The 16,467-nt window shown below is 37.0% G+C and overlaps 1 protein-coding gene across 1 annotated transcript in view; it reads right to left on the bottom strand.

Annotated features, from left to right (window-relative positions):
* Nucleotides 1-2,202: 2,202 nt before the first annotated feature.
* The window catches only part of PDGFC (platelet derived growth factor C), a 121,775-nt gene continuing 107,510 nt past the window's right edge, over nt 2,203-16,467 (bottom strand). The window contains exons 4-6 of the mRNA XM_005517579.3: nt 10,073-10,280; nt 4,485-4,702; nt 2,203-3,847 (exon numbers count right to left, since the gene is read on the bottom strand). Coding sequence (XP_005517636.1) covers nt 3,731-3,847; nt 4,485-4,702; nt 10,073-10,280 — 543 coding nt within the window. The 3' untranslated portion in view covers nt 2,203-3,730. The remainder of the gene's footprint in view (nt 3,848-4,484; nt 4,703-10,072; nt 10,281-16,467) is intronic.

Here is a 16,467-nt window from a genome sequence, read left to right as displayed (position 1 = left end):
ATTTTTATTTCCAGAGTTTGAGTAGTCAAAATGAGACTAATTAAGCAGCTAGCACCTGAATTGCAAATTTTTTGAGTTTCAACACAGTTCTCTGTTAGAAAGGAAATCAACAGCTTGCATTAGCTGATGTACTAGCTAAAAAAAACAAATCTTTTGTGCTTCTATCTTTTTTCTCCACACACTCTGTTGTATCATCTGCATTTTTTTTTTCTCCTCTTTTGCTGAAAAGAAGCTGTAAGCCTGTTCAACCAGGCACATATAGAGCAAAAACACTTAAGCTCTTTTAAGAGCCAAGAGATCTGCAGTTAATGCCCTTGGTGAGTAAAAATTTGGTGCTTCTCCACATGACTCCCATGCTGGCCACAGCTGACAGGAGGGTTCCAGGAATGTGAATATCTACAAAATCCATAAAAACAAGGTTCAACATCAGTCGTCAGCTCCCCCACGTATTCCTCTGGGGGTAACAATTGTTTTTGACTGAAGACATTTATTTGGCATAGGATAAAACCTACAAAATCCAGACTATGCTATTTGGATTTTGTCTGTTTACAGGAGCAACTTTATTCTACTTGGTTGTTTCCACTGTTTAGACCCATTAGAAAAAACACTGGTGCTTGCATTAATGTAATTCAGGAATTCATGGCTTAAAATACACAACAACATTTAAAAAAAAAAATCTCCACAAAGATATAAGATCAAAATTTGCAACTTTTATTCCACATTAGAAAATCACAGGCTTACTAGCCACTTTTGTCAGTCTTTTTCCACACATCCTTGGCCTTCAGCTGCCATTACCTGTAGCTGTGAAAGGCACCGTTAGTTACTTTTTGGTAATTCATTATTAATATCTTCAATCAGATTTTACCACGCCTTTTGCTTGGATGTCCCCCATGGCCAGGGGCAGCTGCTCTGCCTGGCAGGACCCGAGATGCAGCACACAGCAGGAGAACCACACCCTTCACTGCTCCTCTCAGCTGGTGCCTTTCCCCCTCCTGTAGGAGAAATGAGCCTGTCCAGAATCTTTCAGCCAGGGAGGAGGTGGTGTGCCAAAACTCCTGAAGGATGTCTGAAGAAAGGTGGAAAAATGAAGTCCTGGCAGAGGTAGAGAAAAGACAAAGCCTGATCATGGACCTGAGGGGGAGGCACAGAGCTCAACGATGCTTGGCAAGAGGGTGGCAAACAGAAGCGGTGCTGATTTTGGGACAGACGAGAGACAGCCCTGTGAAGGGGACACAAGGAGCAAAGGGGTAAGGAGCTCAGATGCAGGTCCATAGCAAGCAGTTGGGAAGGAAACTGGTTCAAGATATTGGCAAGAAAGAAAGTGAGCCAGAGGGGAGCAAGAGAAAAAAATCTACTTGTGATATTTGGAAAACATTACTCTCCATATCACACATGGTTCCAGAAACTTCCAATTCCTCTGCTACCACCAAATACCTACTCCAAAATTCATGACCAGCCTTCTTCTCCTAGCAAGTCTACAGAGAGGTTGAGACCTCCTGCTTTTCCTACAGCAGAATATTCTGTAATGTACTATAGTTTTTTTTCATTCTTCTGCTGAACTATGATGCCAGAAGCCATGATTTCTCTGTTTAGCTTGACTTGCTGTTCAAAACCTCTTAAAATTAAAAAAAAAAGGGATAACATTAATGCAAAACATCCCCGACATCCCTTCAAAACACTTCTGGTCAAAACTCAAGTAAACCAGGTCTCTTGTGTGATCATAATTCTGTATTCTGATACAAGGTTAACAAATATTCAGACTGGACAATTATATATAATTACCAGATTTTTTTCTTACTGAGTAGGATTTTGAGGGTGGGGACAAAATAAGAAGCCACCTGAGTGTTTTCCAGAACTGGTATCAGAAAGTCATACCAACTTGCAAAAACCCCAAATTTTCATCAGAATCTGTTTTCACTATGGAAACAATAATATATGATGTTATTTCAGTCTGATGGCTTCATATCCACACAATTTTTAACATTTTCAATACTTATACAAATAGCATCACATTAATTCCTTTCCTTTTTCTTCTTGCAGATTTACAGTAATGCAGAATCAATAAAGCAAGTGGAAGTCTTGGCAACAGAAGACTTCTGTTTTCAGAGCTGACTTTCAAAATGGTAAGGAGAAAATCACCATCCTAACTTTTCCCATTAAATTGTATATTGACAAGTACAAATATGCAACCACACTGAAACATTTATTCTCCAAAAATTAGCATTATTACTTTATTTTGTGATTCATTACAATCTGAAAAACCAATAGTCAAAAAAAAATAAACTAGGCATAATGTTAAAGCATTTTACAAGCAAAATACTTTACTGTTTCCGTTTCAATTTGCATAGGGTGGGATAAGTGTATTGGTTAAAGAATATAACATACAGAAGAACGATACCATAGAGTTCATCAAACTGCACTGCAGAGTGTTACGTTCCTGTGAGTGAACAGTACTTAAACAGCTATTTCTGTCCGTGGAAAACCATACACTTCACCATTGACAAGGCTGCCTTCCCATGACCATGATGCATCATGATGGCTGCAAGCCACTGGTTTCTTTTCTTACACTGTAGGTCATTCTCCTTTAAAGAAATTAAAGAGTTTAACAAGCCAGAATGCATCTATCTATCTATGCTCATTTCTTTTCTACCTGAACAAAGGCCAGTATGGAGAAAGGGAATTTTTAAAGTCAGCTTCTGAAACTGATTATAGTAACCTCTGTCTCTCATATTTTTAGTCTCATGGAGCTAGCAAGCTTAGAGTTTCATCCACACATCTCTGTCTACTATTACTGTGCATCCAGTTAAAAAACTGTACTTTTCACTTTGTAGAAACAAACTGCAAAGAGATCACACTTCTTTCCCACTGTAACCTCTGTTCCTCCAACTGTACCTGGCTTTAAAGTCTCACAAAACTAAAAAATAGTTGATCTAGGTTGTAATAAAAAAAAAAAAGAATATTAAATACCTTTGGTAAAAATAGATATATTTAACAAGTTTAGAAAAGCAAATAGTTATATCGTCAAAAGGAGAGTATAAAAATGTACACGATAAAAATAACAAACACACAAAAAAATCATCAGCCATAGTAGTAAGAATAAAGGCGCTGTTCTTTTCAATGTTTGCTTCTTTAGCTCACTTTATTGTCCAGTCTTCCTTCTAAAAGGCAGGAGCTTTACTAGAGCATATGGAAAAATCCAGTCCTTCCTACCAGCATTAGACAAATTAAATTTAATTCAGAAAAAGAGTCTGTTTTAACCCAAGTTTATACAACAGAGAACGCTTTGATTTAGAGTACGTAGGAGTAGTTGAACACAGAAAGATTTCAGGTGTTTTCAACCAGAGGCCAGATGTACTTGAGCTGTAGAAATGAGACAGCCAGCAGGATCAAGTCTCCATGATGTCAGCCTTCTAAATCTATTATTTACTCCTAAATTATAAATCCATGTATTGCCAAGAAAATTGTGGGGAACAACAACAATACATATATTTTAAATCCCTCATTGATGCCTTTCTCCCATCCTTTCACTGGGCCTCCAAACAGAGCTGTCACACAACATATAATCCCAGTTTGGCTTCTCCTCTTTTTAGAGCTCACTGTAAATCTTCAAGATGGAAGATCCCCAAAGCAAACAACTGAGATTACAGAAGGAGATAATGCACAAGCCCCATAATAGAATCAGCCATTGATTGAATGTGCTTTGAAAGAAAACAGCACAAATAAATCATGTTTATCCTTCAGTATTCCCTCTGCACACACAGTCACACTCCTCGTGGTGTTCCAAGGGTACATCTGTCAATGATTTATGCAATCCTCGGACACCAATCCTTGGCTTCAGCTGAAGAACCTGAAGGAGAAAGAGCCAAGCATCAAGAAACCAGCAAGTGTTTTATCACGTACCTACACTACGAGGTAAATTGCACTGGAAACCCACTGCATTACAGGAAGCATATTAAAACTGAATTTCTTCATTAATTCCACCCACCCGTTACTATTTTTGCTTTTACCTCAAGCCATTTACAAAATTGATTAAATCATGTTGAACATGATTAAATCATGTTGTTTTACCAAAGAAGAGTCTTGCAGTTTCAGATTTCCACTTAATTTTATTTAAGAGCAAACAGTAGAGTTAACCCAATTAGATAATTCTATAATAAATAATTTTAGCTATCAATTTACAGCAATGGAAATGAACAAACATTTTTTTTCTTCATAACGTTGATATCTACCACAAGAGAAAGAAGAACAAAAGGTATGGTTGTGATGTGTCTGAACCGGACCAGTCAGTATCTCAGAAACTAATTAATAGTTGCACAGGAAAGTATATTAACAAGGAACTTTTTTAAATGCAATACCTAATTAAAATGCTAAATAAAAGTGCAATACATAAAATATTAATATTGGTGTATTCATTTTATTATAAAATAAACACCTTAATTGGCTTTCAGTATTTCCAAACATGCAAATGTAAAGCCAGTGCATACCTCGTGGTATTTTTTGGTGACTTTTGTTGGCACACATTGGCACTCATTGCAGCTCTGCTGACAACAGGCACAGTTTCCACCACAACGTTTCACCAGCAGACACAGTGGCCAGAAGATGGTGTCCGTCCTTTTCAGCTCCTCCCTCAGCGACACCGAGAAATTGCGCGGGGTGCAACTGTAGAGCCGCGCCTCCTCCTTCAGGAGGTTCAGATCCACCACTGCAAAGAGACGGAGAGAACGGCGCCTTCCTGATTTGCAATCCGAGTTCATTTGTGGCAAATCAACTTCAGCCGTGCAGAACCCATGGGGGAAGGTTCACTTTTGTGCAGGAGCAGCACAAAAGTATAATACTGCTGTTCCATGAATACCATGAAACTTAAATGGAGTGATCCCTGCATAGTGATATTCACCAACTATTTCGTAACTCTGGCAAAGTTGATTCCAATTAAAGCAAGATTTGGCTACTCTGTTCCCGTACATGTTTTATCAAATCAACCCTGATGCAAGTCACTTTGTTCACAGTAATACTCTGACCTCCAGTGTTGCTATTCTACAGTCATTTTGGATTGGAGAAACATGCACAGAGCAATTAAGACTCCTACAAAATTTCAAAGACATTTTTAATTCACTTGCAATAAAGCATTCAAACTTCTTCCTTGTTAAAATTTCAACTATTGCTTCTTTGCTAGGACATTGTAATTATAAAAAAGATTGCAACTATTCATATCTAAGTAGAGGTCATTTTTATGGACTTCAAGAAGTTGTCATCATCAGGGAATTCTGCACAGAATAAATAAGTGCACAAGACTGTATATCTATATAACTATTTTCTCCTCCTTCTTCATAGCAGCATATATACGAATTTCTGTTGTTTCTCTAGGTTTCCTTTTCTCCTGATGTGTCTTAAATAAAAGTTCCTCCTTGTAAGCAACTAACTTGAAGTGCAAGTTGAAGATACTAATATTTGGCGCCAGTTTCCCTATAAACTGGTTCCGCTGTATTGTACTATTCTTTCACTATGCTAATGGTTGAACAGCAAGTTCATGAAGATATCTGAAAGACGAAAAGCTCCTTTATGTTCATCTTAGCTGCATAGTCAAGAGCTAATAAGCTTTGAAAGAAGCAGTTAAAACTGGGGAAAAAAAACCTATTAAGACTGGGAAAAAAGAGTGAGAAGCAACGTAAATTACATTTACTCCAGAAAAGTCAGACTATAATGATCATGATCTAGGATCTTTTGTCTGAACTGTTTTTCTCCACACCTACCATTAAGGAACAGACGTGATGTCTAATTCACAGGGATATTACTCTCTCTAGTAAGAAACAAAAAGATAAAGAGAAAAAGAATAACGTGGCTGATAACGTGGCTGTTGGGATGAGCGAAACAGAGGCCCTGAATAAAGTGGAAAAAACTTTTAACCAATTGGTTTTAAGCTAAATCAAGAAAAAAATATGGGGGAAAAAAATCCCAGTGCACTTATATTGCTTAAAAAAATACTTTATTGTTATCCATTCATAAATAAAAAGATATACAATATAGCTAAAATAAGTTTATGATCTGAATCGCCCTCTAGAGAAATACCTTTTTTTTCCTCTCTACTATGTAAAAAGCCTGGAAAGGTCATCCAGAACTTCAGCCTATTAAGGCAAGATAATGCCCCTTAATTCGATTTAAACACATAAGACATAAAAAAATTTAGAAGCCTATTTCTTTAGCGGAAATGCTCACTTGTACTCTCCCAGGAGCAGATCTTTGGGAAGGAATTTCAATCCATGTTCCTTCAAACATTTCTTTTGCAGGCCATATCTGTATACTGGCATCCATAAGTAAGGATTTATTGTTGTGAAAGGTCAGTTAAACACACTGAAGCCTTTTCTTTGCTTGCACTCACAGCGAATGCCAAGCTGGGGCACTTCATTCCATCCCTATCGGCTTAACACAGGCTCCTAAATAAACAAACTGAATTTTAAGAGGGAGGAGTGTGTAATAACTCCAATAAAGTTACTGATAGGACACCAGCCTGCCTCCCACATTGCAAGAGCATTCCTTGGAGAAAGCTGAGAAGGGAGCAGAGGAAAAGAGAGACAAAACTTCCAGGGGAGAGATTCACTGTGAGAAATCAGAAATTATTTAAGCTCTTCTGATCAGCTAATAGCTCTAGGCTGAGTCACTTAAAAGGTGGATGTGTCTACCTCCATTAATCAAGGACTGTGGACAGGAATGGAGTACTTCTTCCTTCTGTTACGTTTTCAAACATATAATAAGTGAGCTGTCTGAATGAGGATAAAATGCCTGAAGCACACTGTGAGAAGTGCTAGTTCTGCTAATACTTTCTGCTGGAAGATTGTTTCTGCAGAGACTGATATACTTGTTCCAGCAAATTCGAAGGAGCTAAGCTTGTGTGCTGCTCAGCCCTTCAGCATGAGATATTGAAGGTGGAAACTGGGCACTGACACACTCTTCCAGCAGGCCCACGGAACAGTGGGAGAGATTCTTGTATGGTGATGTCCTTCTCCATTGCCTCCTGCCTTCAGGCAGCAGCAGAAGAATGCATCAATTTCCATACCTACAGCTAGGTGTAGTTATAGAGAAAAGGGCAGTGCACTAAAATAAGCAGCATGTTACACATTTTGTCACAAAAAAGGAATTAATTTGATCTCAACCCCCCAGACCTGCAGACATTAATTTTAAAAGGGTTCTGTTGGAGAACACACAGTCAGCTCTTAAGAGATACCTTTCAGTGTGCTATACTTTTACAGCAGGCTTCAGGAGAGATGAACAAATGTCATGTTTGATTTCCATGCTTTAAAATGTACTTAGGTATATTGCTATGATACCTCACAATGAACCCTTGCCCTACCTTATGTAATTCAATTTCATTAAAAGGTCTGTGGCAAATTTATCTAGTGCTTATATAATCACTTCTTTGAAGTGTGTGAATGAAGCTGTTATTTTTTCAAAGAGTAGCTGTCTGTTCAAAATTTATTTTAACACACTGTGGGCATGAAGCTAGATGAGAGAATGTATATATTCCCTTAAAAGTGTTTACTTAACCACAATAAAAGGTTATGTGGATTTCCCAAGTGCACTGAGTTACAGTACCTGTTACAATGTGAACATTTAAACACTCCTTCAACTTGGCTTCCACTCATGTATCATGTTTGACACAACAGTCAAGGTTCTTTTGTCTAGCACTAGCTCCAGAGGACTGAAAGGCTCTGCAGTAGCACATAAATGGGAAACACTAAAATAAAAATAAGTGAAGGAGAAAAAATGTAGACGCAGGTAGGCCTACAGTGAAGTGTATTTCAAGACACTGGCACACACAACTGAACTAATCCATGGTCACAGCAGCCTGAAATTAATTGTGTTATGCAACGGGCAATGCAATTTTCTGGCATCTTCCGGATGTGTATAGAGTACCACAGGGAAACTTCCTCCCCAGAACATTTTTCCAGCTGAATACCGCTCTCAAAGTCAATGAAACAAATTAAATTCTGGTTGGGGCACTTGTGTGTGAGCACAGATAGCAGCAGAACGGTTTTCATTTCTAAGCATTTTGGAGATGTTCCTGGGAATGTAAGTTTCTTACTGGCTTCTGCAATAGGAGCTGTAACAAAGTCTCAGGCAAGAAGTGGGGTATAAAAAAAAAAAGTCACATAACTGTACAAAACCCACAACTGCTAAGGACTATGCTTTGATTTTTTTTCTATCATTTAGAATATGTTTTTTCCTCCTTAAGGAGATTTCAGAATATGATCTAATGATTATAACATAGATTTCAGTGGGAAGGGATGGGATAATTTTCTTTGCACAGCAAAATAAATTTTATTTTTCAGCATGTTTAATAGTATAAAGGAATTTAGGACTATATTTAGACATCAAAGCTTCTGAACTTGGTGTTTCTCCTTTCCTGACTAGAAGTTTTTGGAAACATTTCATCCAGAGAAAACATCAGAGACAGAAGTTCTCTGGAATTTAGGTTGTCTAAATATAGTCTTTTTATACAAATTATGACGTAGGAGTACAGGACATTTATCTGCATAAAGTGAGATACAGTTTTAGTAACTTGTTTATGAAAACAGGACAGTAATTTAGCTTTTACACTGAAACACTGCAAAAATGAAACTGATCTAATCATGAATCAAAAAGTTTGAACAAAACCAAAAATTTTAGGATAGGCACTTCTGACAAACATTTCTTAAAAAGGTTTCAAAAGACAGCAAGCATGCTGCTTGAGAGAGTAACATGGGAAAAAAAAAGAAAAAGGATGAAAATGGTTTTGCTTTTCCTTCCTATTTAATAGTTGTATGTTATTTCAACTGGACATATTTTCCACCTCAGGCTATTATATTACAGACTCAGTAATACAGTCTGAGGGTAGTCTCTAAGTCAAATGTAGCAATACCATGATATGTTTATTCAGTGAAAAAAATCTATTTCAGCATCTAATTAGAAGTCTTTAAAAGATTTACTCTGATAGTTTCTTTCTAAGATGAGTCTTGCAGGGAATTTCTTTTGTCTATGTTGATGTTATCCAACACCTGCATTTTGTTTTTCTCCCACTTACAGTGTGCTTATGGCATGCATTTGGCAAATACTAAATCTCTTTAATTAAGGAAGTGTTAAATGACTGTTTGAGAGCTTTTAAAGATATTTCCTCCTCTTTGGCTTACAATTTAGCTTCTCTATGCACAGCTACAGCAATGTGATAGGGTACAAAGGTTGATTTCTGGGCTCTGATCTAAGAATTAACTGTCAAACCCTTAAATTTGAGCAATGAAAGGCTCTACTTCCTCCCTTTTCTTGCTGATCAGATGATAACCTTTTAGTTTACATTCACCAACGGGGAAGTCTGTTCAGTTATGCTCATATGGTTTCCTTTCCATGCTGTATGGTGGGCAAGGAAGGCGGTATTGCCTTCACACTATCCATCCACGTGTTATCCATAAACATGAAACAGTGGGTAGCATCTGAATGGGATGTGGCAGGAAATTCATGAGTGTCAGATGTAGAAGGAAGAAAATGAGTTGCTATTCAATAGATCTACAAATTTTGAAAACACAATCTACTTAACTTCTGATGAAGTTGACAACTGCATGATAACCCAGCCATGTACACATGGTATTTCCTAAGCTGTCATCAAACAGAAACGTTCGGGTAATTGCTCTCAATTCATTTCATGTAGAGTAAGACATTACCTACCTCAAAAATAAAGCTTTTGCCCTCCATAATAAAATAAACCCACAAATTTAAAATATTACCCCATCAAGATGTCCTGCTTTAGGGAAATAAAGATCTCCCAGATTCCCTACAGGAAACTAACTACTGTGTTTGCTGCTGGTTTTTTTTTGTTTTTTTTTTATTCCCATTTGCTGACCTATCCTGCTAAATTCCTTTACATTTGGAGTTTAGCTATTGTCCTTTTTCAAATACTGCAATGGTGAGACAGCTAACAACCATGGTATCTGCTCTCTCTTTGTATTCCTTTCTTGGAACCAAAAATCAAGGTGAAGAACATTCTAAATTCTTTGTCAAGAAATCATACCTGTAGAAAGCTACAAGGTCAGACAGAAGAGTAAATTACCTCTTGACTTCCTCCCATGAATGTATGCTTTCCCAAGAAGTTGCCATGTTGGCCTGTACAAATCTTCCAAATCCAGTTGCCACCGATCTGGTTCAAGATAGCGGATAAGGTCTTCCACAGTGCTAAATCCAGCAACGGCGTTGTTTAATACATCCAAGGGCAAGGCTGATGGGGGTAGCAGTGATGGGCTGGGGGCTTCTGTGTGGTGCTGCAATCAAACCCAAGAGAAGAGCACCAGTCAGAGGCTTAATGGATCTGCTTTGACAAAGTGCTGTGCTTTACCAAGTTACATAGCTGGGAAAGTTTATAAGTGGATAGCTTGTTTCCAAAGTACAGTTTATCTAATAAGACAAATGACAAGAGTCAAAAAGTACCTAATTATTCTTTAGCAGTAATTGTAAACAAACTCCCACTGCAGTTTGCCTACTTCTTACACTTCCAGCCTTACAGCCAGCATGCCATTACACCTGTCCTTTGAAGATGTTCACTGGGTGACAGATGGGACTTTAGAAATAGAACAAAGGGTGATTTTAAAATAAGGCCCCATTTAATGGCATTTCCCAAAGCCCTCTAGAAATATGAAACATTTCACATTCTGCCTTTCCTCAGAAACTTAGCCATAATCTTTGTCTTCTTCTCCTTCAATGCAAAATATTAACACACCACAGTACAAAGACAGCAAATATTCTTGCTCTCATCTATAGCTAAAAAACCCCATCAGTTGTGTTTAATACAGTAGTAAGAATTATGTTTCTGGTTAAACAATAATGAACAGAGTAATAACATCTGGCATAACTAAAATTATTTCTCCCTAATGAAAAGAAAAAAATGTTCCAAATGAAATAAAAAGTATTTAAATGTTGAAATTGAGTCCTGAAAAAGTACTTTTCCACAATGCAAACTCAGTGGACAGAAGTGCTTAGACAACTCAAGCAAAGTGAGGCATCTGTTTTTGTTCACTCTACAATCTGTTTAAAAATTATGTATTGATTTATATATTCAAAAAAATAAAGAAAGGCAGGAATGTAAGCCTAAGTAGGAACCTGCTTCTGAAGTTTAGGCTTTAGACTTTTCTGTATGCAGACATTATCTCCACAGCACTGCACCAGAGCAATTCATCTGGATCATGAAAGGAAGAAAAATTTGAACCTGCTGCCGATTTAGGGGATGGAAAGGACAAGAATACGTGTTTATACAGATATTTATATTTAAAAATCTTCATACCACTTAGTGTCAAAATGGCACTCTCTGTACTGTAATGTGAAGTGTGATTATATTGTAATTTTTTCCATCAATGGTAGGTAGTCATTTACCTTTTCAAAATGATCAGGGAAATTGATAAGAAATGTAATATTTATGCTGGAAAAGAAGATTTAGTAAAATAATTCTTGCAACACTACTCACTCAGAGGAAGTTTTCAAAAATATCTATTCCTGTGGTAGCTGTATCCCATACCAATAATAATATTTTATTTTCTGTCCTCTAAACTCTACTAAATATGCAGTTTTGGTTTCAGCTAAATATGTGGTTGAAAGAGCAGAAAATGGGAGTAACCACCATGGCCTTCCTATTTTTTGCTTCAAGGTTTTCTCTCTCTACATCTTCAAGAAATACAGCCACTAGAAGGATTTGTACTGCTTTTTAACTGGAAGTCTTGCAAAAATATTACAAAACATAGATTAAGTGTTCTGCTACTGTTAATTTTACAATATTTTCATCTTGCTACTCATTTCCAATAGAGTTGGTGAAACAGTTGTTTCCCATTCTGGGTGAATGTGGTTTTCAAAATATTAAAACATTTCTTTGCTCCATTGCCTGCATTAAAAATAGTAACATGTTGATCCATCTATTACATTATGATAATAAATCAACAGATTCTGGTCTATAATTTAAATAGTTGCTCTTAGCAAAATATGCTTCTTAGCAAGGTTTGGACCAGTGCTGTGACTCTGTAATTCAGATGGTCAAAGAAATAAACATTCCATAACTTTTCTTCCTGTTTTTCTCCACAATGTTGTAACAGCCACATTTCCTGGTTTGCAGGTGCAGAGTTTTACTAATGTGAAAAACAAAATCAGTGGTAGAACTAATAACTGAATTAAACAAACAAAAAAAAAATCTATTTTGTTTACAGCTGAAGAATTTACTTCAGTGTCTTACTTCTGCTGGGATTTTTGTTGCCAGAGAAACAGGTGGATTCTAAAGAAAATGTATTGATCTAGAATCTATTCCCATAATTACAACTTATAACATGCACACTAAACAATATATATGTAGCAAGTAATCCATCAGTTTATGGTATTCTGGATTCAATAAGCATTTCCTTGAGTCAAAATGTTGTGAGGATATGGTGAAATCATTGCACTTAATGGTAACACAAAGTTGCCATCACTTTCTAGTCATTCTCACAGCGACCCAAAACAGAAAGAAAAAGTAATTGAAACAGCAACATTATACAACTTTGAATGTTTTAAAATGAAGTCATTATTACCTCAGGATTAAGAATGATTTTTCCAATAATCTTTAATGTTAGTCAATTTATGTGACAGTTAAAATGTACCAAAGATTAAAGACAATTGATATCATAAAGCTATAAATGCTGTATATTGAATTTGTGACATAATAACCTTTATGAAATCTCAATTCGATAAACTGTTCAAGATAAATGGTACTTCTAATTATACTTTACACTGTTTTTACTTGCTAGTGGATACTAATTATTTTATAATTTAAATCTTTTGGAAAGAACATCCAGGGCAGCATAAGTGGTACTCCTTCCAGTGACTAAAACTATATGTTGGAATTCTATACAATTTATAATTTCACTTGACTTTCTCAAAGTTTGACATCTATAGGCAGAGTTTATACATGCAATAAGGTTTTACTCTCAGAGCAGAAAGCAGAAATTACTTGAAATTAAAGCAAGAAATAGAAACTTGACTTCATTGATGGTACACACCTTTTAGAGCAAGCAAGTGTGGAACTTCAGCATAACTCTGAAAAGTAACACCATAGCAGCAACTCAGAAATGCTGAAATGCTTCTTACCTGAAGCTTTCAGTCACTTTATAGTAAAGTCTATCACTCCTGTTGCAATTCAATGTGTATCTCTCTAGGCAGTCCTACTCGGGTGCCTCACCCCACCTGCACACCTGACATTCTCTGGTGTTCTCAAGGCACTCTCTGTGCAGAGCTATGATATCAGCATTCAGTGGGTGTCAGGGAGAGATGCCATTGCACAGCAGAATGGGGGTGGGAAAGCCTCCCAGGAGGACCACTGATAATCTCTAGCTGTTTTACCGCTCAACATTGATGGAGATAATGATCTGATAATGAAGCAGCCATCTGTAAACTGGACATTTATCCTGTAGATGGCATCACTTAATTTACTCAACAGAAATCTCTCATGTCTTCTCTAACAGGTCAGCTAAAAAATAATCAACCTTTGATTAACATAGATTTATTTATCTGACAGGGGAGGTACAAGCCAAGACCACTTCTGCTGTCCAAATGCTGCAGCTATCCAAAATATCTTCCTTGATGGAAACCATTTTCTGGGAAGTGATGTTCTCCAAGCTCTGCTATAATAAATACTAATTGACAGTAAACACTTTTTCTGTCATAGCAACACATTCTCAACTCATACCAATGTTTTAGGTTTGAGATCACCTTTCTTATTTTTCTCCTGAACATGAATAATTTCTGTCAAGATAGAGTTGACAAATACATCAAGTTCTCTATGTGATTCCTCTAGTTTAAAAACAACAACTGTGGTTTGCTTCTGGAAACAATTTCAAATTACTTTAATAAGCATAAATATGCTTAGAACCAAGACAGAGACAAACAGTTGCATATTTACTGCTAGTTAAAATGATTCAGGATGAAAATCAGAGCAGAAAATATTGAACTTCTGCTGGCCTGCACAACAGCCAAGAATGACAATTAGTGTCGGATCAAACAGAAAATTCTTCGTTTGTTTACACTGTATTTCTGTACATGCACTTAGCTCTATCAAAACAAATACCACACGGAAATCCCCTAAATTGTTTAGAAACATACAGGACAGGACAATAGGCAAAATTTAGGCAACAGTTAAAGACATGGGCTTGGAAAAAAGGATGGAAATTATACAGACTAATGTCACAAGACTATCTAGTCCAGAACATCCCACATAACAGTGCCCCAGAAAAGATTTAGGGACTAAAATGTGTCTTATGGTGTTTACAATGTTAGTTGTGCCCTATTGAGGAATCAAAACTACTCCATCTAGCCTCTTTTTCAAAGGGAAAAGAGTAGGACACTGTTGTAAGTGGAATAAGAAGTCAACCCTCACTGAAGCAGCAGATCTGAACAAAAATTTCAACAAACAAATTTAAAATTATCAAGTTGAAGTTCAAGCCTAAAGTATGATTTAGTATGTAGCCTAACTTGAAGACTTGTGATTAATTTCTTGTTCTGACACACATTTCTTGCGTTATCCTGAGCACAGTATTTAGGCCCAACCTTCATAATGTAAGGCATCTGAAAGTAATATCTCCTTGCTATGCCAGCATGACTGTGTATGTGGCTAAATAATAAACAAGAGGCAAACTTCTGAAAAAGAAGCATAGACCTGCAATAGCAAAGTCATCACAGCTGAAAGCACAGCAGCTGCTGACACAAATACAGTTTTAGATTCACTCTGGCACCAGGAATTTCACAGCATACGGGTTTGTATCACAGCCTTATCAAATCTGTAAAATAAGCACAAAGGCAATTCCTTGATCTCACGAGTTCTGTGAGAGAATGAATACAACCAATTTTTTTAGATACTCATTACGGGTTTACCTGAAGAGCCCAGAAATGTGGTAGACAGATACCAGGTATAAAATTGGGTATGAGACTGGATGTTGTAACCTTTCCTGTTTGCCAGCATCTGTCTGTTCTTCCCTTGCACTGTACCTGCTCCAAGGCTAAAAAATTCAGCACATAACAGCACTGATCTACAATCTACACAAGATCAGCTCTTAAGCACTATTACGATCAAAGAAAACCCTTTATTTTGTTCTTGTTTCTCAGGATAAGAGTCTCAAGGTACTAACACTACCCTCTTCCAGTTAAAGGAGAGGCAAAAAATAGTAACATAATGCCGCCAGGAGTAAGGAATTTAATGTTTAATAATGCAAGCACTAAGACTGGAAAAACAAAAACAAGTGAGTCAAGTACTTGGCATGACAGGACACTTACAAGTACTGAATACTATGTCTAAAATAATTACCTCCCCACAAAAGAAATCCCCACTTTTTTTCCTTTTCTTGTCTTGAAGAAAATATTGTCAAGCAGTTTCTGAGTTATGACCCATTCGTCAGTTGGCACAGTTCAGAGAAGCTAATAAACATCAGTGTAGTTTAATCAAACTAGAAGGGACTCTATAAAAACCTCAAAGGAACCTAGTCTCCCCTGAAACCGAAGTAGGATCAGTTATTTGAAAGAAATAACATATTTCTTTTAATGAAATATACTCAGAGTTTGTTGGAGTTTTTTTAATTATTATATAGGAACACTCCAAGTCCTGCTTAGATTTAAAGATATGCTTTTGAAACTTATAGTACATGCACATTCTTGTAACATGCACAATAAAGAGCCTGTTTTCTTCATTTACAATCACAGGTAACCCTCCTAGAAGCATCATTAGAAGCTATGAGAGAAAGCAGATATCCAACTCCTTCCAGTTTGCCCTGAGGACACAAATTTCTCCGCAAAACAATGGCTCTTTGTTTTCTCCCATAAGTACACGCCAGTAATAGGTGTGAAAAGCCTCCAGGAATCCTGACCTAGCTGAAAAAGCACACACTTTTACTTGCTTGCATCTATGCAGTACAAAAGAAAAAGCACTTGTCAAAGTCTCTCATTTTATGAAGACACTTTCTCTGTGCAACATTCATGAGCACTGCTAAGAAAGTGTTAGTCCTTCTTGTTCAAGTTGCAAGGCAGAAGGAAGTGAGATGATCTGTAGCTGGGCCTGTGTGCAAACACTGGAGAAATCAGGTTCCAGGATCATCTTCTTATGCCTTAAGCAAAAGAACAGAGAAAAAACAAAACAAAACAAAACAACAACAACAACAACAACAAAAAAAAAAAAAAAAAAAAAAAAAAAAAAGAAGAAAAAAAAAGAAAGAAGCCACAGAGGCAGATAATCTATTTAGGCTGCCAAAACCAGGAATAAGGCAAGGATGTTTATTGCACATGGCAGAGAAGGAAGTCAGGAAGGCTGCCACAGCTCCCATCCATTGCAGCACTTTTTAGATGAAGTTACTATCACAGCAGCAAGGATGGCTGCATGGGAGGCACATCACCCTGGGGCTCTGAGCCATAAGTTTGGTGAAATAAGCTCCAGCAACACTGAATTAAACAGCC

This window comes from Pseudopodoces humilis, chromosome 6, assembly GCF_049639895.1.
Source record: "Pseudopodoces humilis isolate 2021_Gansu_Grassland_sample_001 chromosome 6, ASM4963989v1, whole genome shotgun sequence".
NCBI lineage: Eukaryota > Metazoa > Chordata > Aves > Passeriformes > Paridae > Pseudopodoces > Pseudopodoces humilis.
This window is presented reverse-complemented; position numbering and strand designations above follow the sequence as displayed.